Source organism: Geotrypetes seraphini, chromosome 2 (assembly GCF_902459505.1).
Source record: "Geotrypetes seraphini chromosome 2, aGeoSer1.1, whole genome shotgun sequence".
In the NCBI taxonomy this organism is placed as follows: Eukaryota; Metazoa; Chordata; class Amphibia; order Gymnophiona; family Dermophiidae; genus Geotrypetes; species Geotrypetes seraphini.
The window spans coordinates 429,555,612-429,578,128 of NC_047085.1; the positions used below are offsets into that span (position 1 = coordinate 429,555,612).

At 44.0% G+C, this 22,517-nt stretch overlaps 1 protein-coding gene and 1 long non-coding RNA gene across 9 annotated transcripts in view; one reads left to right on the forward strand and one right to left on the reverse strand.

The window, feature by feature from the left end:
• LOC117354205 overlaps nucleotides 1-22,517 on the forward strand; it is a 187,597-nt gene that overhangs the window by 9,231 nt on the left and 155,849 nt on the right. Inside the window, exon 2 of the long non-coding RNA XR_004538138.1 lies at nucleotides 8,714-8,777. This is a non-coding gene — a long non-coding RNA (uncharacterized LOC117354205). The remainder of the gene's footprint in view (nucleotides 1-8,713; nucleotides 8,778-22,517) is intronic.
• STEAP1 (STEAP family member 1) overlaps nucleotides 4,918-22,517 on the reverse strand; it is a 185,690-nt gene continuing 168,090 nt past the window's right edge. For all 8 annotated transcript variants that reach the window (XM_033931259.1, XM_033931258.1, XM_033931263.1 and 5 more), the window contains one exon: nucleotides 4,918-5,299. In XM_033931259.1, coding sequence (XP_033787150.1) covers nucleotides 5,042-5,299 — 258 coding nt within the window. In that variant the 3' untranslated portion in view covers nucleotides 4,918-5,041. The remainder of the gene's footprint in view (nucleotides 5,300-22,517) is intronic.

Sequence of the window (22,517 nt, forward strand, 5' to 3'; positions counted from 1 at the left end):
AATTTTTCTACCTTTTGTTGTCTGGTTATATTTCAAATCTTGTTGGTCCAAGGCTCTGGTTTTCTTCTGATAACTTGCTTGCCAGGGTCTCCTTCTTTCTGCATGCTAACCATCCATCTGCCAACTCTGTCCTCCCTTTCCATTTCCCTTCCCTTCCCAGGAAGTCTGGTATCTTTCCTTTTTTTCATCTCCCTCCACAGATCCACCTTTTCTTAAATACCCTTTCATCCGGCATCTCTCCCTCCTTCCCCACCATCCCAGAGTCCACCATCTCTCCCTTTCTTTTCCTAATTACCCTCCTATCCAGTATCTCTATCCCTCCTCCACACCATCCCTTGTGTCCAATTTCTCTCCCTTTCTGTTCCTTCCCTCCCTAAATCCCATGGTCCATCATCTCTCTCCCTCTCCTCTATTTTCAGACCCATTATTTCTTCCCCCCCCAAAGTTTGGCATATGCATGTCTCTTTGAACACCCCCTTCCCTCCGTGTACTTCTAAATCATGGTCCCCCCCCAAAGGCCTGTCCCCCCTTAAAGGTCTGCCTGTCCCACCTTGAAGGCCTGCACCCCCCTTGAAGGCCTGTCCCTTCCCCTTGTAGGCCTGTCCCCCCCTTGAAGGCCTGCCTGCCTGTCCCCCCCTTGAAGGTCTGCACCCCCCGAAGGCCTGCACCCCCCCGAAGGCCTGTCCCCCACTTGAAGGCCTGTCCCACCCCCTTGTAGCTTCTCCCCCCCCCTTGTAGGCCTGTCCCCCCTTGAAGGCCTGCCTGCCTGCCTTTCCCCCCTTGAAGGCCTGTCCCCCCTTGAAGGCCTGCACCCCCTTGAAGGCCTGCACCACCCCCCTCGAAGGCCTGCACTCCCTTGAAGGTCTGCACCCCCCCCCGAAGGCCTGTCCCCCACTTGAAGGCTTGTACCACCCCCTTGTAGCTTCTCCCCCCCTTGTAGGCCTGTCCCCCCCTTGAAGGCCTGCCTGCCTGCCTTTCCCCCCTTGAAGGCCTGTCCCCCCTTGAAGGCCTGCACCACCCCCCTCGAAGGCCTGCACTCCCTTGAAGGTCTGCACCCCCCCCCGAAGGCCTGTCCCCCACTTGAAGGCTTGTACCACCCCCTTGTAGCTTCTCCCCCCCCTTGTAGGCCTGTCCCCCCCTTGAAGGCCTGCCTGCCTTTCCCCCCCTTGAAGGCCTGCACCCCCTTGAAGAACTGCACCCCCCCGAAGGCCTGCACTCCCTTGAAGGTCTGCACCCCCCCGAAGGCCTGTCCCCCCCTTGAAGGCCTGTCCCTCCCTTGAAGGCCTGTCCCACCCCCTTGTAGGCCTGTCCCCCCCTTGTAGGCCTGTCCCCCCTTTAAGGCCTGCCTGCCTGCCTTTCCCTCCTTGAAGGCCTGTCTCCCCCTTGAAGGCCTGCACCCCCCTTGAAGGCCTGCACCCCCCCTTGAAGGCCTGTCCCCCCCTTGTAGGCCTGTCCCCCCCCTTATAGGCCTGTCCCCCCCTTGAAGGCCTGCCTGCCTTTCCCCCCTTGAAGGCCTGTTCCCCCCCTTGAAGGCCTACACCCCCTTGAAGGTCTGCACCCCCCCAAAGGCCTACACCCCCCCCTGAAGGCCTGCCTGCCCCCCTTGAAGGCCTGCACCCCTTGAAGGTCTGCACCCCCCCCCGAAGGCCTGTCCCCCCTTGAAGGCCTGCCTGCCTGCCTGTCACCCCCTCCCCCTTGAAAGCCTGCTTGCCTGCCCGCCCGCCCCACCCTGAAGGCCTGATGCCCCGACCCACCCCGAAGGACCGCTCGCCCCCCTGGCCTCCCCGCACCACCTATGAAGCAGCCGCAGCAGGATCGCGAAGTCAGCGTCAGCGATCCTTGCGCTGCTTCCTGCGCCACGGTCCCGCCCCTCCTCTGACGTCAGAGGAGGGGCGGGATCGCGGCGCAGGAAGCAGCGCAGGGATGCTGACGCTGACTTCGCGATCCTGCTGCGGGCTGCTTCACAGGTGGTGCAGGAAGGTCAGTGGGGCGAGCGGTCCTTCGGGGGTGGCGGGGGACTGAACGGCAAGGACGGGAACACCCCCTTAGAGCTGGCACCCGGGGCGGCCCGCCCCCCCGCACCCCCCTAGGTACGCCACTGGTCCTCTGTCAAAAGTCTCATGAAATCAGGCCAAGGGAGGTCCCTCTACAGGTAGGGGGCAGACTCTTAGAATTCCTGCCTGCCTGGATTTGCATTTCGTCTGACCATTGGGTCATAGACATTGTTTGGTCGGGCTACAAGGTGGAATTTGCCCGGCCTCTGGCAGCTTGGTTTGTGGACTCTCCCACAGGTCGGCCAGACAGAGCGCTCAGTTCAAGTCACTATTCATCACTTGCTGGATATTCACGCTATAGAGCCAGTGCTGCCTGACTTCTCGGGCTCAGGCAGATGCTCTATATACTTTGTGCCAAAGAGAGGCTCTGAAGATTGGAGGCTTCTTCTGGATCTTCGGCACATGAATGCGTCTCTCAAGGTTCCACGCTTTCGCATGGAGACAGTGCAATTGGTTATTGTGGAGTGGCCCCGGGAGAGTTCCTCACCTCTCTTGATCTCACGGAACATTACTTGCACATTCTGATATTTCTGGCCCAACGCAATTTCTTGCAGTTTTATGTATTGGAACATCATTAACAGTTCTCAGTTCTGCCCTTTGGGCAGACAACAGCTCCCCATACCTTCACCAAGGTGATGGTGGTCACGGCAGCTTACTTACGGAAAATGGTTCTGCAGGTGCTGGACAACCTGGGCTGGATTGTGAACTACAGAAAGAGTAATCTGACACCCACGCAGTCTTTGGAATATCTGGGCATTCTCTTCAATACAGCTGCAGACAGCGTCTATCTTCCAGAAGCATGCAGACAGAAACTGTGTGCCCAGATTTCTTCCCTTCTGGAACAGCCGCCGCAGGGAGAGCAGGTTTAACAACTGCCTCGCATTTAGTACGAGGCATACTGAATCAGGAAAAAAAATAAGGAGTTCAAGAGTACTGCGTCAGCTGTTAGTAATGCTGACAACGATGAGCCGCCAGCTTAGCTCCTCTTATTGATGCTGTTCTTACTGTTAGATAAAATGCTTTAGCTCTACTCTCACTCCTCTATCACATATGGATGGTGCTAGAGCAGTCAGTAAGAATTTTCAGTGGCAATAGAGCATCTCTGAAAATTCACTTATCTATCTTATATATCTAGAGAACAATTCAGTAACAGGGCATCTGGTAGAAGCCTTTTCTACAAAGGAACATTGATATCTGCTTTCCTTTATAGAATACTAGCCTAACTGGGTACGCATGTGCTTAGAAATTAGGTGCAAACACTTATGCCAGCCATAGAGCTAGTTTAAGTGTTAGCACCTAAATGCTGCAGATACGTGCGTAACTTGTGGTATTCTATTAGTATAAATGTGTATATGAGTCCCACCCATGCTCTGACCATTTGAATTTCCACTTTTCCACAGATACACTATGTAGGTTAAGCAAGTATTTACAGAATAGTGTTTTGGCAGAATTTTGGACATCATTTTAAACAGTTATGCATGACATAGATGCTCCTAAGGGGTAATTTATTTTAATTATTTATTTTTAACATTTCTATTCCGCTTATAACCTAAGCGGATTACAAGTTATGTAATTGCATAGTCTTAAGGCACATTGAAAAAACTTCTCTCTCTGTGCCAAGCAGGCTCATATTCTAAACTAAAGTGCCTAATAATTTTGCATGTACCTTTTTCAGATGTATCTCAAAGCAAGTTATATTTAGGTGCAATAGGTATTTCTCTGTCCCCAGAGGTCTCATGATCTAAATTTGTACCTGAGGTAACAGAGGCCTAGATTTAGCTGGCAGGAAATTCTGGTATTCTAATCCTTGATGCATGTGTGGGAATACATAAGATCAAAATCACTTTGGCTATTCTTCTTGGGGGTTTCTCAATGTCACATGGGGACAAATTTGTTCTCGTGAGTTTTGTCGCTGTCCCTGTCCGATTCCTGTAAGCTCTGCCTTAATCGCACAAGCCTCAAACACTTATGTTTTTAAAGTGTTTGAGGCTTGTGCAGATGAGGACAGAGCTTGCAGGAATGGGGCAGGGACAGCGACAAAACTCGCGGGGATGGGTAAAAATTTGTCCCTGTGGCATTCTCTAATTCAAACCATATCACCCCTCATCATGTGGTGAGGGGTGATATGGTTTGAATGTGACATTGGGAATACATAAGTGCATAAATGATCAGTTTCTGGTTGAACACTGCTTTGTATGTGCCAAAATTCAATGGCACGTACTTTGCAAATGGGCATTTACATGGGTAGGGTGTGGGTGTGGGGTGCACATTAGAGAATGACACGGGGACAAATTTTTCCCCGTCCCCATGGGAACCCATTTTCCCATCCCATCCTCACGAGTTCTTTTCTTGTCTCTGCAAGCTTTATATACTCATCTGCATAAGCCTCAAACACTTTAAATCATAAGTGTTCGAGGCTTGTGCAGTTAAGGCAGAGTTTACAGGAATGGGGCAGGGACAAAGACAGCAACAAAACTCAAGGAGACAGGATAGAGAAATTGAGTTCCTGCGGGGACGGGGACAAATTTGTCCCCGTGTCATTCTCTAGTGCACATTTACATGCATAAATTATGCTGTAGAACACTATAATCTGCAGTAAGGCTGGTATAAATGCTTACCCCTAAACCACAGATTCATATTTGACTTGTTACACTAGTATTCTATAAAGAAAAGTAGGTGCTTATTTTTCCTTGGGCTCCAAATAGGTACATTCTAGGTGCCTAGAAATAGATATCCCTTTATAGAATTACCCTCTATGTGGTTGCTGTGTAATAGTAGTAGTAGTAGTAGTAGTAGTAGTAGTAGTAGTAAGTGCCTTTCAATGTAGACCCAAGTCACTTTACTTCTAAAAGGGAATGAAACATGAGGTTTACAAGCCTATATTAAAAAAAAGTATTCATGAACACTGGGTCTTTCACATCCTCCAACATTATCAAATATAAACAGGAAAAACAAAAGACATGCACACAAAATAATAACCAAATTGCCTAGAAGCCATTAGTCATCTCTATTTGGTCCATTTTTGTGTCTGTTTCCCACCCACATCTGATCTTCTGTATCCTCTTGTTAAGACATGGTAGGAGAAACAGAATTTTACAGAACAGCACCAGCGCAGGGAGGAGAACAGCTAGCATAAACGTTGGAGGAGTATACCAGACAAATTGATTTTTGTCTATCCATTTATTCCAGGCAAATACCAGTGCATGGAGTGTACCCAGCAGCAGTGCTAAATATCCCATCTTGCTCTGAAAAAAAAAAAATAATTAGAATTAGAATTCTTTATTAATAGGTTTCTACATGTGGCAAGATAGGAATTCAAGCTTTTATAAACCTGATGTAGCATAGGGTGTCTCAGTATATTCACACCTTGCTATGTGCAGGAACACATAAACATATGTTGGTATATCCAGTGGCAACAGAAATATGTTTTAAAAAAGAGCTTCATAACTTGTGGTTTGTGGTTTATATTTATATCCTGCTTTATACAAAGCGGATTCCAAAAACACATAGGTAGAAAAAAAACCACAAAATACACACATTACAAAAACACATACATGCAAGCACAATCTTGTCTTAACTGCCTTGTCCTACATAAAATACCCATTTACCGTAAGTGTCGACATTTAATCTGTTCAATACACAAAACTGTCAGATTTACAAAACTGAATTTCGGGGAACAGCCAGTGAAGGAACTGTGACATAGCTCTTGTTAGTGAATTTTTTATGGGGGTTTAAACACTAGAGTCAAGCACAATTGTCCCCTCAGTGAGAGGGACAAATCCCAGGTCCAAATGAGCAGTTAGCTAAATATGGAGCTCATTAAAAAAATGTTAAAAAAAGTCAAAATAATGACATAACGTGGAGATGGGCACACATTTGGCCGAAAGACATCCAAAGTGTATAAGCAATCCTCCCACCCCCCCCAACTCACAGCGTTAGTTACCGACATCAAGACGTCTGCAAAGTAGGCATTCTGTGGGCATGATACAGGCATGACTCGGACATTCTAAAACACACCCAGATTTAGACCTGTTTTAAAAGCAAATAAGGTGAGAAACCACTTGCCTTTTGACCCACTAGCAATTTGGTTGTGTTGCAGACCGGAAAGCAAGCGTTTAAATTATTGGAGAGTTGCTGAGTGCTGTCCCTCTCTGAACCTTCACCTAATCAGCCCACCACCTCTCTCACTCCACCCTTAACATCTGCCAGACCCCAGCCAACCCTTTTCCCCACCCCTCCTATCTGCTTATTTTCTCACCCGTAGTCCACACTATGGCCTGTGTCACTGTCTTGTCTTTGTGTGTGTTTGCACTGTGCTCAGTGAGATGGAGAGTGAGTGCTGATTGCTGCAGCTGTGTGTGCATGTGGGAGAGAATGATTGCTGCTGTTGGGGCATGTGTCTGAGTACCAAGTGCCAGGGGTGGGAGAGTAATTGCCTGGGTGTCTGTCTGGGGAGGGGCTCACTACATGTTATAGGTGTAGGTGCACACAGTGGAGTTTGTGGGGATAGTGGGGCGCACCTATGGTGGTAGGTGATGAATGCTACTTAATGCACTGGTGGTAGGGACAGCAGATGGAAGTGGTGAGGGAGGGCCCTGCAGGAGATACCCCTGTGTAAGAGTGTCTAGGGCCCTCTCTTGCTTCCTGAACCTGACAGACCAGGAATGCATAGACAAGCACCGCTTTGACAGGGCTGCCATACACGACCTGTGTAAGCAGCTCAAACCCCTCTTCCAGGTCTGCACCACAGGAATTATCATTGTCCACCTCAAAGTCACTGCCTCCCTTATATTCCTGGCCACCGGGAGCTTCCACTCTGTCTTAGCAGCCAAGACTGGCCTCACCCAGCACGTCATCTCCCAACAGCCTTACCCAATTCCTCTTGGTCTTCCTCACCCAAACCCTGGACTACTTCATCTTCCCCAACACTCCCCCAGGCCCTACAGAACAGCATGTCACAGTTCTATGTCATAGCCCCGCTTCCCCTTGGTCAGTTATCGACTACACACAGACACCCCCCCCCCCTGGGCAGGCGAGGCACCTACCACAACAAGAAAGCATACCATTCTACGAATATGCAGGTTGTGTGTGATGCCCAGGGGGAAATAGTGGATTTGTTTGCACGATCTCCAAGTTCCACTCATGATGCATACATTTTCCAGCACTCAGGAATCTACATGAGATTGGACCAAAGGAGATCACTGTCAGCTAGTTGCTAGCTAAGCACCACAGGGATGCACAAAAAGAACTCAGAAGACTTCAAATCATCCAGAATTCCGCAGTCAAACTTCTTTTCAAAGCAAAAAAATTCAACCATGTTACCCCTCTCCTAATCAAGGCACACTGGTTACCCACATCTTTTTGGTTGACTTATAAAATTCTTCTAACTTTCAGAACAAAAATGACACATTCTCCAGGATTCATCAACAGATTTCTCACACCATATACTCCCTCATGCTCCTTACGCTCCAGCAATCATAACCTACTAGAGATCCCCTCGACTTGTCACATATTTTATGATACAGCCAGAAAATCCATATTTGCAGTTACTGCCCCAACATTATGGAATAACTTGCCATCTTACCTACATGAAGATTCCTCCCTTCCCAAATTCAAATCCAACTTGAAAACATTCCTGTTTACAGATGCCTTTGATTGTTAATTTCTCTCCAGCATTTCTCAACAGACAGGATTTGAATTTCCCCCCTTAACTTGTTTCCCTTTTAGCTCTCTCTTTCCTATTGAATATTATATTTCTTTCCCTGCCTCTCCTGACTGTTTCTGTATGTCCTTGTCATTATGATCATCTATTTTATCTTATATTTTTAATAATGTACACTTGTGCATCCCTGTGGTGCTTAGCTAGCAACCAGCTGACAGTAATCTCCTTTGATCCAATCTCATGAAGATTCCTGAGTGCTGGAAAATGTATGTATCATGAGTGGAACTTGGGGATCGTGCAGACACATCCACTATCTCCCCCTGGGCGTCACTTCTGTCGGTGGTGTCCTTTCCAGGCATGCTGGGCACCTTCACTCCCCTCATCTGGGTCACGGCCAGGATCTGAAAAGTCTGGGGGTTGGAGAAGTTGGTGTTTGTGGTGGTGTGGCTCCCCCATGCCATTTTTAGATTCTTCCCTTGTTTGTTCCCTGCTGAAATCATGGTCGGCCTCTGCCACCATCTTACCTCCCACTGCTGGGGGACTGTCTGCCCCCTGATCCCCTGGCTCTAGTTGGACCTCCGGCTCTGAATATCATCTGCATAGGTAAAGCAGAGGAGAGGTTTGTTGCTATCTATCTGGCATGACTGGATCTCCCACACCAGCGTCTCGATCTCTGCCACAGATTAATTGACCTAGTGGCTGGGAGCCTGGAGATGCTTTTTTGGGGCCATCTCCAATAGAAATTAGGAAGGTTAGGACATCCCCAACAGGGTATTTATCTAGGCTTTTCTAGACTTCTCAGCTGGATGTTTGGGAGATGGGTGTTTAGCTTTTCAATTATGGACCAATTGCCAGAATGTCTCCCTGGGATCCTGCCCCCTTAGTTGCTATTTTCTTATCTTATCCTCACCTGCATGTTTACAATGTGGAAGGGACATTCATTGCTGTCAATCTGTTAGACCTGGCCCACAGACTTTTCATCTCTTCATTCCCACAGCATCAAGCAGCTGATTCCTGGACACCATGAAGCTACTGGACCTCCCTGCTGTCCCTGTCCTCAGGTAAACTGCTTCCCCTGATCTCACCCTATCCCTTGTACTTGGGAGCTGATGGACAATAGCTGTCGTAGTCACCTCTTGCCGTTTTGCAGGCCCAGGCTGCTGGACAGGACATGCAACAGACACTAACCACTAAGAACACAAGGGAGAGCTATGGACTGTGATACCCTGTTTTTCGTCCTTCCCCCTTGACTCTCTGGTTTGTCTTGTGGCCTTCATGTTCAGTGGTCCCAGAGCAGGGTCCTCCATCCCTAGGGCCATCCCCACTTAACTAAGAGGGGAGGCCTGCAGCAGCCCTGTCTGCCTTCCTTTTGCAGTCCTTAATGTCCCAGTAGTTATTGTGACTGGGTGAGGTGCTCACAGATGGCTACCCACTTATTTCCCATGATGGAGGCGTCTGCTGCCCCATTCTGTCCCCTGTGCTGTGGTCCCCTGAACACAGAGTAAAGTCTAGTCTCTCTGATAGCTAAGCTTGTGCCTTTTGGATTGCTATAGTAAGACAACAAACATGCATATAGTTGTTCCTTCTCCTCATGTATATATCCCCCATTAGGGTTGTCCAGAAAAACCTAAAGTTGGGAAAATTGTGTGATTGAAGCTCATCCTACACCTAGTGCACTGTAAGGCTTTCTTTCAAGGAACTGAACTGCATCACAGGCTTTATCCTGACTATCTAAAGAAGACATTGAATGCCATTTGTAGATGACTACACCAAAGTGTACGTACGTATTTAGCTATTAGCAAAGTATGTTAAATTTCTGTTATTTTCCTCAATGAAGTACAGGTATTGAAGGTTTGTTAAATAAAATACTGCTAGATTTTTTGCATAAAGTGTCTTTTTATCATTATTTGATGACAGGAGACTGTTTTCCTATTCTTTTGTGGTTGTAACACTATTAGTGGGGATCTCAGGAATCCGACCCCACTTGTTATAATAAATATATTGAAGACTATAGTATTATTTCTGTACTGTTTTTTTGTTCCTTTTCAGTAAAACAGATGACATAAAATGTCTTTTTATTAGTGTATAATTGCTGAGTGTGAAAACATAAAAGTTATAACTATAATACCAAGAAATTTGTTCCATTAAGTAAAAATAATAGCAAATTTTAAGAAAAACCAAGCTTTATGTAATCAGTGATGTTGAAGGACCCCAGGATGGGCTTTAAAAAACAATTTCCTGATTAAGCACAATCAAATTCATGGGAAAAAACCTTCAATTCGCACAGTTTTCCTACTTTAAGTTTTTCTGGACAACCCTAATCCCTCATTTGTGTGTTTCCCCTTCATTTTGCCATGTTAAGGATGTCAAAGCTGTATTTCTCACCACGGCCTTTTAAACCTGATACCACAATTTTTAAGCTTGCTATAATTTATAACTGTTTCTCTCACTATGACCTTTTCAACATTATTAAACATTCCACATAGCATTATTAAACATTCCACATATCCATTAAGTAACATGTCTTTCATTGTAAAGTGTCTCTTGGAAGCAGCTGTTTGTGTATCTCCCAAGGATTTCAGCCATGTAGGTTGGGGTTAAGGGAGCATGCTGAATGGAGAGTAAACTCTAGTTTAAGCACTGCCTTCTAATATCTGCAGGTTCTATACCTCACAGGTTGCTGGTGTGAGACAACAGACCTTTATCTTTATGGCATGTGTGACCAGTGGAGGGGCTAGACACGCTCTCTTCATGCCAGCTGTGAGGATCAGGCAGGAAAACCTGTCCTTTGGCCAATGGCGTAACAAGGGTAGGAGATTCCTGGGGTGCTGGCGCGTCCCCCTCCCCCTCCCCTGCCACACTCTTGCTCTACCTTCCCCCCAGTACCTCTTTAAATCTTTTCTAGCATGAGCAGCTTCTCCAGCCTGCACCGGCATTGGCTTTCCCTCTGACATCATTTCCTGGCCCCATGGCCCAGAAGTAATTTCAGAGGGGAGCAGCAGGCCGAGAAGTTGCTCACCCTGGTGAAGATTTAGAGGTACAGGGGAGGGAGGGGGTTGGGGTTGGAGGCAGACACGTGCCGGTGCCCTCCTGCAAGACAGCACCCGGGGCGGTCCATCCCTTGCCCCCCCATTACTACACCACTTCTTGTGGCCGATATGTGGTCCACAGTGACAGATATGGGTATCTAGCTGGGAGCAGCAGGCTACCATGCTACTATACCCATGTGGCTAGGGACATCCATGTTTAGACCATGGCTGCATACCCCACCATGGTTTTGCCCTAGGGCAGCAGCCCAGCTATATGGCACAGCTGTTGTTCCATACCATGCAGCCTCATTACCTTCACCTTTCCCTCAGGCCACCAGGTATGGACAATGCAGCCTTCAGGGCCCTGGGAGCCTATACTCAGGCCACGAGGCAAAGTACACTGTACCCTTTAGCCTTGGCCACAATGCTGTTTCAGTGACCTATAACATTAGCAGATACTGTCTGTTGCACAGTTCACCTACATACCCTTCCCCTATTCCTGTGAGGCAGGCTGGTGGGAGCAGTGAACAGTGTGCCCTTTCTGAGCAGGAGCCAGAGGCTATCCATCAGCCTTGAGTCTCAAGAAGTCCAGACATTTGTTATAAAGTGGAGACACATACATTGAGGCTCATTTTCAAAGCACTTAAGTTTCTATGGTACTTTGGGCTAAATTCACTAAGCCCACCAATCAACTTCCAACCACTTAGCGACCCCACTTAGCGACCGATTTCCCTCCGACCCAATTCACTAACCTCTGTCCCGATCATCCTCCGATCCGCACATGGAAATGAGGGGGGAACGGCATTCAGATGCAGGCAGGAAGCGATTCACTAAAATAAAAAAGCAACACCGACTGGGCTGGCCAATCCAAAAATAAGCAACTGCTGAGGTCCTTTCTGACTGCCCTGTCCTGCTTCTGCCACCCTGCCCTGCTTCTCTGCTCTCATCCCCGATCTCCTGCCTGCCCCAGTCTCCTGCTCTCTCCTGCCTGCCCCGATCTGCTCTCGCCCTAAATTCTCTTGCCGCCCCCAACTCACCCAGAATCTTTCCTGCGGCCCCGACTCTCCTGCCCTTCCCGCAGTGCAAGCCTGTGGTTTTAACCCATGGGTTTAAAGCAGGCTTGCAAAAAAGTTAAAAAGGGCTTGGAAGACCAGTGCATGTGCGATCCCAGCAGTCAGATCGCATGAGGGTGATTTGTGAATCAGCCTCACGGATCGGATCCGATCCGTACCATTTGTGAATCTAGCCCTTTGTGTGTTTAAGTGCTTTGAAAATGAGCCCCACTGTTATGCAAAACACTGAAACAAATATATTTAACCTAAAACTCTGTGTATCAACTCTGGCATTCATTGCCAGGAAATGTGGTAACAGCAGTTAGTACAGCAGCTATTAAAATACAGTTTTGGGTAATGTCCCACAAGATAAGTCCATAAGCCTTGATGAAGGTGGCTGTGGGGAAACATAGAAACATGATGGCAGATAAGGGCTAATTAGCCCTTCCATTCTGCCCATCTGCAGCATCCACCATCTCCTCATCTCCCATGTGTTCTTGAATTCAGACAAAGTCTTTGTCTCCATCACCTCTACCGGGAGACTAGTCCATGTCTCTGCTACCCTTTCTTAGATTTCTCTCGATCCTCCTTTCAAAATGAAAGAGACTCACCTCATGTGCAATTATACCACTTGGGTATTTAAACATCTCTATCATAGCTTATATCTCCCACCTTTCATCCAGAGTATACCATTTTAATAGCTTTTCTCTGGCCTGACTCCATCCTGTTTATATCTTTTTGAAGGTGCGGTCTTCAAAATTGTATACAATATTCTAAATGAGGTCTTACCTATTAGTAATACGTCCCCTGTTAAAGCTATATTTTGAATTAGAGAATGACACAAGGACAAAGTGTGTCTCTATCCCCGCAAGCTCTGTCCCTGTTCCTGTCCTGTCTCTATGGGCACTAGCCTGAGGAGTAGTGGCTCGTGGCCAGTAGATGGTGATGTTTATGGGACGGTAATGGAATGGATATCAGAACATGATGGTGCAGTATTTTTGTGGAGTTTTTCTACAAAAGCGCCTGTTTTTCATATGATTCTGGGTACTTCTAGTTAGATACAAGCATATGTGTTAGTTAGGGCCATGCCCAATAGAAGCGTACGACAAACCGGTGAATAAAAATCTAAATATAAATGTAGCTAAAGCCAGAAAAACACACTACAGATTAATATAAGGGAAAGAATGGTGTTCTTTTTGTGTACTTTGCTGTTAGGCTAGATCATGGAGGAAATCATAAAGGATACATGGAATCCATTTTGGGTTCTTTGTTTTGCTGTATCTGCTCTGTCTTTGGACACCATTTTGTGCCAGTGTCTAGTTTCTGTCTTCTTTGTCCTCTCTGTTTTTCTTTGTTTAATTTCCCCGCTCCCAGGATCGTGGTGTTAATTAATACCACATGTGCTTTAGACTGGTTAGGAAGATAACGTGTCCTAAACTAAGATATAACAGGAATTAAATATAGTTATGAATGAAAATTATGAATGAATGCTTGCCAAGCAAATATGACTGAAGTATATGAATGTGTGGCTGTGTATTGAACAAAAGAATGGGTTTTGAAAAAACATATTATATATCTTTGCAACCTAAAGAAATCCTAAAACATCTGGAAATGAGTAACAGTTTCTAGTGAAGAGAGGGGGAGACCAGCCCCTCCTCCTCCTTTTCTAGGAAGGCTTCTGTGTAATGGCTAAGTAATTTGAACCTGTCAGTTTAGGGAGAGCCCTCTTTTCCTCTAAGGCTGACTAATTTTCAGCATGGTTCATAGGGCTGAGAACATTTCAGCATCTTTTTAACAAATAATTTCTCTTAATATACTTTTGTGAAAATTATGATTTATATTCTGAAATTTGAATATAAGCAAACAAATGTACTTTTCTAAAACTTTTTTCTTTGTCTAACTTTGAAACACCTCTTTTGTTGATTTTTATTGGTTGTCAAACTGATGATGTCACTGAGCCAAAAGTATATAATAGAGTGACTTGAGATATTAAGCTGAGCTCGTTATCAGAAAGCCAGCATTTTGGCAACTATAACGATCTCCCACTAATGTAATGGCTAATGCATTTATGCTGTATTCTTTTGGTGTGCCATGATTGAAGATAAAAAAAAAAACAATAAAATTACTGGTAACTTTACATTAGTGAATTTTTGCATGTTTTATTATTTTTCACACCTTTGAGCTTATGGCGTCAATGTCCCTTGCTCAATCCCTATCCCCACCCCATGGATTCTGTCCTCATTTGCACAAGCCTTGAACATTTGTGATTTTATATTTGAATCTAAAAGTCTAAAAAGGGACAATATTCTGTATAACTGTTTATAAATCTTGTTTTGGTACAACCTTCCCAAAGATTCAGTTACCTATGTTTTTACATCATTTAGGAAGGTAATTGGATTATCTTTCAGACATGGGTGTAGAAGAGAACCTAAACTCTGTAGTGAATGAACAGGAAAATAAGAGGTACATAATTGAAACGAAAATACATCTAAAAACCCGTCTAAATCGGCACTTGGATGATCAAAAAGACAGGTTTTAGATGTATCTAAAAACAGATTAGGCCTTGTCAGTGCTGCTTTATGCCCAGAGTGAAAAGGGGTGCTTTTGAAAGAGTGGTTAGGACGGGAGGTAGGCAGGATGTGGGCCAACCTAGACTTAGCCATCCTGCAGTGATAATCAAAAGTTCAATGAGACTTCCTAGATGGAATTTATACATTTTGACTTAGTCAATCTAAAAACAGGTATAATTACCCAGAAGGTATCAAAAGTGACCAGCTAGTTTGAATTTTCCTGTATGTCATTTTTCGCCTCCTGAGATATTGATAAGTAGATTTGTAAAGGAGATGTTGCTGTTTGATAAATCTGATGAATTATCAATTTTTGAACGTTGACATGTTTATGTTCCTGAAGCTGAAGTGGCTCCTAAGGGTATAAATGAGGGAGCTAAATTGGAATCAATTAATCTGACTAATTTCTTTGAATCCTCCCAGGAGGATATTACTACCAGGTCAACCCTTCAGGTCACCCTCTAGATTGAACAGGAAAAAAATTAATATTTTGAAGTTGTATAAAAAAAAAAGATGTTAAGTTATGTGGTCAGTCAGTCCAGATTTTTCTGGATGTGACTAGAACCACATAACTGCTTAAAAAAGAATTTCTGAAATTGAAAGACAGGGTAACGACGTTAGAAGGAATTTTCTTCCTTTATTACCCCTGTAAGTGTTTGATAACATTGAATTCTATATGATATATTTACTTTGATCCTACCCAGCTTGAAAGATTACTGATTGATAAGCATTTATAGAGGGGTAGTTTGAGTGGATAATAGAATTTGAATTGAAGATGAAGGGGGTGGGGTTTAATGTGCAAAAAGTAAATTCCTGCATATTACACTGTGTAACACAATTTTTGTTCCTGGGCAGTAAGTGTAATTTCCTAGTTGCTTATGCCTAAAAAGTATAGAAAATATCTGTTATTTCCATAAAACTTTGTTTTTGTGACCAGGATAGTCAAATTCTGCATTTTACCTATTTAAAATGTGAAAATGCTGAATTTTCATCGTTTCATATAAAGTCATAAAAAGCAACATATGAATCACAATTAACATATATTTATATTGAAGTTATACAAAGATTACTCATAAAAGATTTAGAAGTGAGTAGTTTTTTGAGATTTGTAATTATATGGTCACTCATGAATCAGCCCCCAGATGTAGTCTCCCATCATGTTCTCATTATATTGTCCTTGGTAGCGGTGTTCAAAGTTCAGTATATCCTGGTGGAAGTGCAAACCTTGCTCCTTTGAGTATGCTCCCATATTTTCCTTGAATGTCTCAAAATGAGCATCAAGGACATTGGCTTTGAGACATATCCTACAGCCCATTTTACTGTAATTCTTCACCTAATTCTCAACCAACTCCATGTGGTTTTCAGCCTTGTGATTGTCCAGGAAGCCCTGAACCACTGCAACAAAGGTGTTCCAAGTCGCTTTCTCCTTCCTAATTAGCTTCTTGGGAAATTCCTTGCACTCCAGGATCTTCTTTATCTGTGACCCAACGAATGCACCAGCTTTGACTTTTGCCTCATACAGATTAGGGAAGATGTCTTGAAGGTACTTGAAGGCTGCCAACTCCTTATCTAGAGCTCTGATAAATCGTTTCATTAGGCCCGATTGGATGTGCAGTGGTGGCATCAACATCTTCCCGGGGGGGGGGAGGAGTCTAACAGTGGATCCCATTTGATGTTGTTTCTCCCCACAGAGAATGTGGTCCATGGTGGCCAGTCCTGCATTTGGTAGTATGCCTTTGAGTCCCTGCTGTCCCAGGGAAACACGGTAAAACTGCCTTGGAGACTCAGGAATGCCACCATTTTGAAGTCTCTGATGACCTCCCATCCATATTCATTATACTTCAAGGTGCCTAGTAAGAACATAAGAATAGCCTCACTGGGTCAGACCTAGGATCCATCTAGCCTAGTAGCCCGTACTCATGGCGGCCAATCTAGGTCATTAGTATCTGGTAAAAACCCAAAGAGTAGCATAAGAACATAAGCAGTGCCTCTACTGGGTCAGACCAGAGGTCCATCATGCTCAGCAGTCCGCTCTCACGGTGGCCCATCAGATCCAGGACCTGTATAGTAATCCTCTATCTATACCCTTCTATCCCCTTTTCCTTCAGAAAATTGTCTAATCCTTTCTTGAACCCCAATACCGTACTCTGTCCTATCACACAACATTCGATGCTACCTCTCCAGGTCTTGATGTTGTTGTAATCTTCTTTGAGATGTACTGAGTGAGCCAGTTAAAGACATGGGTACTTATACCTGTTATTAAGCATCATGGCTTTGATGCTTCTGGATGAGCTGTCAGTGAAGAGATGTCACTCTTTTGGGTTACAGGCAATTCTAGTTATCTCAAACTGGTCACATTGTAGTAAAAGCAGAGCGTATCTTGATGGGTGAAGAAGGTGGATAATGCTTGGTGATGCTTCCTCTGATCTGTACACTGCTTGAACCTAGATGTCAAAAGCTCTGCATTGGATTTGGTGAAGCCAAGATCTCTGATCAAAAGTCGTTAAGGTCCTTTTGGATAGTATGGGTTTCTCTCATCAGCTGTACCACTGATATTGTAAACTGGATCTACAATGTCTCCCTCACTGACTTGCTGCTCTTTTCTAAAGACAGCTGCTCTTTCTCTCTGGGTGAATGGTATGGGAAGCTCAGGGCAATGTGGCACCAGGGTGATGGATGAAGGAACATTCGGACATGTGATTGCAGATGCATGCTTGTCAGTTCAATGTTTGGAAGAGTCAACCATGTTGAAGTAAAAGTTGCTTGAGTGGTCAGTGGGTTCCTGCTAAATTCTTGGGATAGCAAACTTCATAGCTCTCTTTTCCCCTCTGTACCATCCTGTAGAAGAACCAAATGAAATTGTGGTAATGAAAAATTTATTTCACCTATAACTATAACCTTTTCTAACTGGTAGGTCAAAGCAATTTTAAAACACTAAAACATCAGAAGACGTTAAGAAAAGAACTATAGTTTTTTGATCAAAAAGATACATTCTCATATAAAATAAGTTATTTTTAAAAAGTTAAATAAAGGGAGAGGGTTTGGGATGGATTTCCAGCGAAATTTCAAAAAAGATCACACATTATTCAAGGTTAAATGCCTGCTTATATAGCCACTTTTTGGTTGGCTTTAAATGTTTTAAAATTAAGCTCTATTCTCAGTGAGACTACCAAAGAATGCCAAGATGAAGAGGCCGCAAAGAAAAATAGCTGAATGTCTAGTTGTCTCCAGGTGAACCAATTTAGGAGGACAAGGACCTTGGGAGGGCAAGGCGATAATCATTAAGCGATCATAACAAGCTTGCTGGAGAGTAAGGAATTATTAGAGAGAAGAGCTAAAGTGGAAGACCCATAAGGAATGCTTTAAATGTTAGGGTTAAAAGCTTGAATATTATGTGTTGCTCTACTGAAAGCCAGTGAAATTTTAGAAAAACAAGGGAAATGTAATCAAATCTTCAAGCATGGCAGAATAGCTTGACGGCCGTAATTTGAACTGATTGTAATTTCTTTTTTTTTTTTTTTGCGTGCAGCCCAGATAAATAATGTTACAATAGTCCAATCTTGTAATTACTTTTCGTGCACTTATTCTTTCTTTGGAATCTGTGTTGAAATATTGTGTTACCAAATGGAGTTGAAGTAGAATAAAACAATTTTTTTAAAGAAAGGATATCTGGTTTGTGGAAAAAAAAACTGTGAGTACAATATAATCTCTAAATAATGGAACAATTCATCAGTTTAATAGTAGTATTGAACAAGTTTAAATCTGACTCTGGAGCTGAGAGACCACCAGTGAACCAAAAGGCAATTATTTTTTCTTGTGTTAAGAATCAATTTGTGAGATGTTAGCTATTCTAAGACTGAATTGAGGCAATTTTGCAATGGCTGAAGCAAAACTGAGCAGAGATATGTAGGGAATAAGAACAGTATGTCATTTGCATAAAAACGAAAAGCAATACCAGCAGATTGAATGAGAGTGGCTAATGGACGTAGAAACAGGTTAAATAGTAATGGAGAAAAAAATGGAAAAATGGAACCTTGCCACAGTTTAGTTTGTAAGTTTGAGATGAAGAAAAACCAACTTCTCCAGCACTTTTGAGATAGGAAAGATTTGATAATGGGTGATAATGAGCCAGATTAGTTGGATCAAGTGATTTTTTTAAAGAATGAGTCTTATCACTGCCAATTTCCATAGTGAGGGAACCTGTCCTGTCGAAATACTGGAGTTAATTATTGACAAAATGTGAGTCATCAGTTCCATTTGAGGAATCGTAAACCAAGAAGATGGAAAACGATCCAGGTAGCAGAAAGTTCTCTTTACAGTAGCAAAGATTTTTGACAAAGAAAACAAAGACTGTGGCTGAAAAGATGCCCATGTTGAATTACCTACAACTTGAGAAGAAGCTTCAGTTTTGGTTGACGCATAGCCCTTAATTAATGTTTGAGAGATTTGAGAAGCAGAGTAAGTAGGCAATGCATTTTGTAAATTAAAGATCTTATTAGAAACGTATTGTGATAAAGTTTCAGCCGTTGGTCCTCAATAAGAAGAGGGTCTGAGGGATTTTGAAGTAATGGTATGAAAGATTGAATATGATTCTTTAGATGGATCTGGTGATTTTTTAAAATTATGGTAAGTCTTGATAATGAGATTTTGCTTTTATTAAATGAAAATTATAGTCTTTGAGAATAACTCTGAACTTGGTGAGGTCAACAATAGATCGAGTCTTTTTCCATGTGCATTCAGCTTTGTGCAACTGTCTTTTTATTACCTGCAAGTCAAAGTGATACCAGGGATTACGAAGATACAATTTAGAAGGAACCAAAGTTTTTGAAGGGGCTACTTTGTCTAAAACCCCAATTAAAGTATTGTGGAAAATTTCTGTCTGACTATCCAGTTTTACTAAAGTCAGTTGGGAACTCAAAGATGGTGAAATCAGTTGCGGGTCTACTTTTGATAGGTTGCATATGTTAAATGGTGGAACAGGCATGTGAGAAGCCTCGGAGGTGGGTATAGTTAATGAAACCTTAACTAGCAAATTATCAGACCAAGGTATTGTTATAGAGGGACAGAGTCAAAAATAAATCCAGTATATGTCCCTTATAATGGTTGGGAAAGGGAATCCATTGAGTTAGATTAAGTTCTGGGAGAAGTGATAGGAATTTCTGAGATGAGAGCAAGGAGACAAGTAATTATCTACATGAATATTAAAAATCTCCAAGTATAACAAGGTAAGGAAAATGTTTGGATACTTCTGTGATGGCCTGGAAGGAAGAATCCCACTTATTTTGAGTTAAAGAAGGGGTACAATAGAACAGGAGAATTGTATGTGAAGATAAAGTGTTGAAGCAAACAATAAGTACCTCAGGATATGAAAGGGATGGGGAAAGTTCCATAATTTGCCATTTAGTAAAATATAAAATTTAATTTTTTTTTAAATTAAACATTCTAAAATATTTTATAGCAGAAAATTCCACCACCCTAGTGAGAAACAAAATTGTCTTACCTTCCAGAGTTTTGGGGGGCAGTGTTCACGTGTGAAGTGATGTGCCCAAGGTTTGTCTTGATCCCCAACAGGCATGCCAAAATATGCCTTGTAGTTATTGCACATCTTAGCAGATGCTTCTATGGAGTACTTTTTCTCTTTTGTCTTGATAAATTGGCCATATACATAGCAAACTATATCTACTGAAATTTTGTGCCTTAGTAAAACGGCCCCTAAGTTTACTCATCTTAGAATCAATCTGGGATGTTCTGTAAAAAATATCAATGTCCTGGTCACAAAAGCAAAGTTTGAGGGGCATGATAGTCATTTTCTATACTTTCGTGGCATACAATTTTGTGAAAGAACACTTATTACCTAGGAACAACAACAAAAAAAAGTTACATAGTGTTATTTCAGCTGCTTCTTCTCATTGATGTGGTCTATTATTCCTGTATATTTTATTTGTGTGGAATGTGTATATGTATATTATAAATGTAAATAAAATAGAGTGCAATCATTGGGGTCCTTTTACTATGGCGCGCTAGTGTGTCTTAGTGCACGCTAAATGCTAACGCGTCCATTATATTCTAAGGACGCGTTGCCACACGTTAGCATTTAGTACATGCTAATTTTTAGTGTGCGTTAAGACGCACTAGCCCGCCATAGTAAAAGGACCCCATAGTTCTGGTACTGGAGGAACAAACTTAATTTGTTGATGATGTGGGAGTCTAGGGCAACATATTAGTCAAACAGGAAATGTATAGATTTAAAATATAAACTGGAAGCCATGCTTTCTGATAGAGAATGACACGGGGACAGATTTGTCTCAATCCCCGCAGGAACTCAATTTCTCCGTGAGTTTTATCGCTGTCCCTGTCCTATTCCTGTAAGCTCTATCTTAATCACACAAGCCTTGAACACATATGATTTTAAAGTGTTTGAGGCTTGTGCAGATGAGGACGGTGCTTGCAGGAATGGGGCAAGGACAGGAAAAGAACTCACGGGGATGGGGAAAAATTTGTCCCTGTGTCATTCTCTACTTTCTATCTCCCATGAGATTTCCTGAGAAGAGATTATAAAACAGCAACTATAAATAATGGTGTAGGCTAATTACTACAGTCCCAAATATAACCCCTCTGTGATCTGGCCGAGCGATCACTCGCACATTCTCCACCATGCCCTCTGCTGGTTGTCAAACTAAAACCATAGGGTAACAAGAACTTTTCTAATACTTTTAAGTCCTTGGCAGAAAGCTAAAAAAGCTTCTTCCTTCAAGTAATAACACTTTTATTCAAGATCTTTTTACCTTAATAGATATCCAGTATGTTCTCTCCAAACACATGTCTAAATAGAGGGCAGGCATATCATAATTAGAGGGTCAGATCATAGGACCTTTTATAATTTATATATTACTAGTCTTAAAGCCAGTTACATTAACGGGTGCTAGAATATGTGTGTGTGTGTCTGTCTTTATTTCTCTCTCTCTCTCCTTAGCCGCTTTCTTTTTTTCTGTCTTTCTTTTTTCTTGGCTGTCCATCACCACCCCTTGCCTGCTCCCCCTGTTCATTGTCCCTTCCCTTTACCTCCCCTGTGTCCACCACCACCCATTCACTGCTCTCCTTATGCAGCAGCAGCCCTTCTCCCTTTGTTTTACCTCCCCCGTCCAGCAGCACCTCTTTCCTTCTCCCCCTGTCCAACATTAGGCCTCCATTCCTTTTTCTTCACCCCCCCTGTCCATCAGCATCTCTTTCCTTCTCCCCCTGTCCAGCGGTAGGTGTCCCTTCCTTTTTCTCCCCCTCCTCCTTCTTATCCCTATGATACACTTACCTTGCTCTGCCCCTGATCAGAGGTTCCCGAAAGCCGCCCAGTTGCATCCATTGGAAAAGTTCCCTCTGCCGCGACTCACGCTGTCTTTCTTTCTGTCTGTCTCTGTCCCTGGCCCCCTTTGTCTGTCTGTCTTTCTGTGTATCTCCCTGCCCCTGTGTCTTTCCTCTTTTCTTTCTGTCACCCTTCCTCCCTCTGTCTGTCTGTCCAAAGCAGCATTCCCTCCCCCTCCATTTCCCTCCCCCACACCATTTCCCTGTGCACCTGCCCCTGTGTCTTTCTTCTTTTCTTTCTGTCTCCCTTCCTCCCTCTGTCTGTCCAAAGCAGCATTCCCTCCCCCTCCATTTCCCTCCCCCCACACCAGTTCCCTGTGCAGCAGCAATAGCGTTTCCTATACCCCCCTTTCCCTTCCTGCGGTCCCGACTACAAACAAGGTCCCGAGTCCTTTGCCATCATCAGAGACGCGGCAGAGCAAATCAGGGCAGTAGAAGGGCCCGAAGCAGCATGTGAAGACTGCTGCACACGCTGCTTAAATCGCCAGTCAGGCCCGCGGGAAAAGAAGGGGGGGGCGGCAAAGGACTCGGATCCCGGGCAACGGAAACTTGCTGGGCTCCTCGGTGGGGGCGCTGAACGGCCACGATCCCTCTCCTCCCAGACCCCCCCTCCCCCCGGCTGGAGGAACGGAGATCGGCGGCTAGCTGCGGTCCCAGCTTGTGGAGGCGATCGGCGGCTGGTGATGTTTAAGCGCGCATGCGCACTCCTGCAACCACAGACCTACTGATCACGGAAGCACGCAAATAGGAGTGCACATGCGCGGCTAGCCTTTTATTATATAGGATTAGAGGTCCAC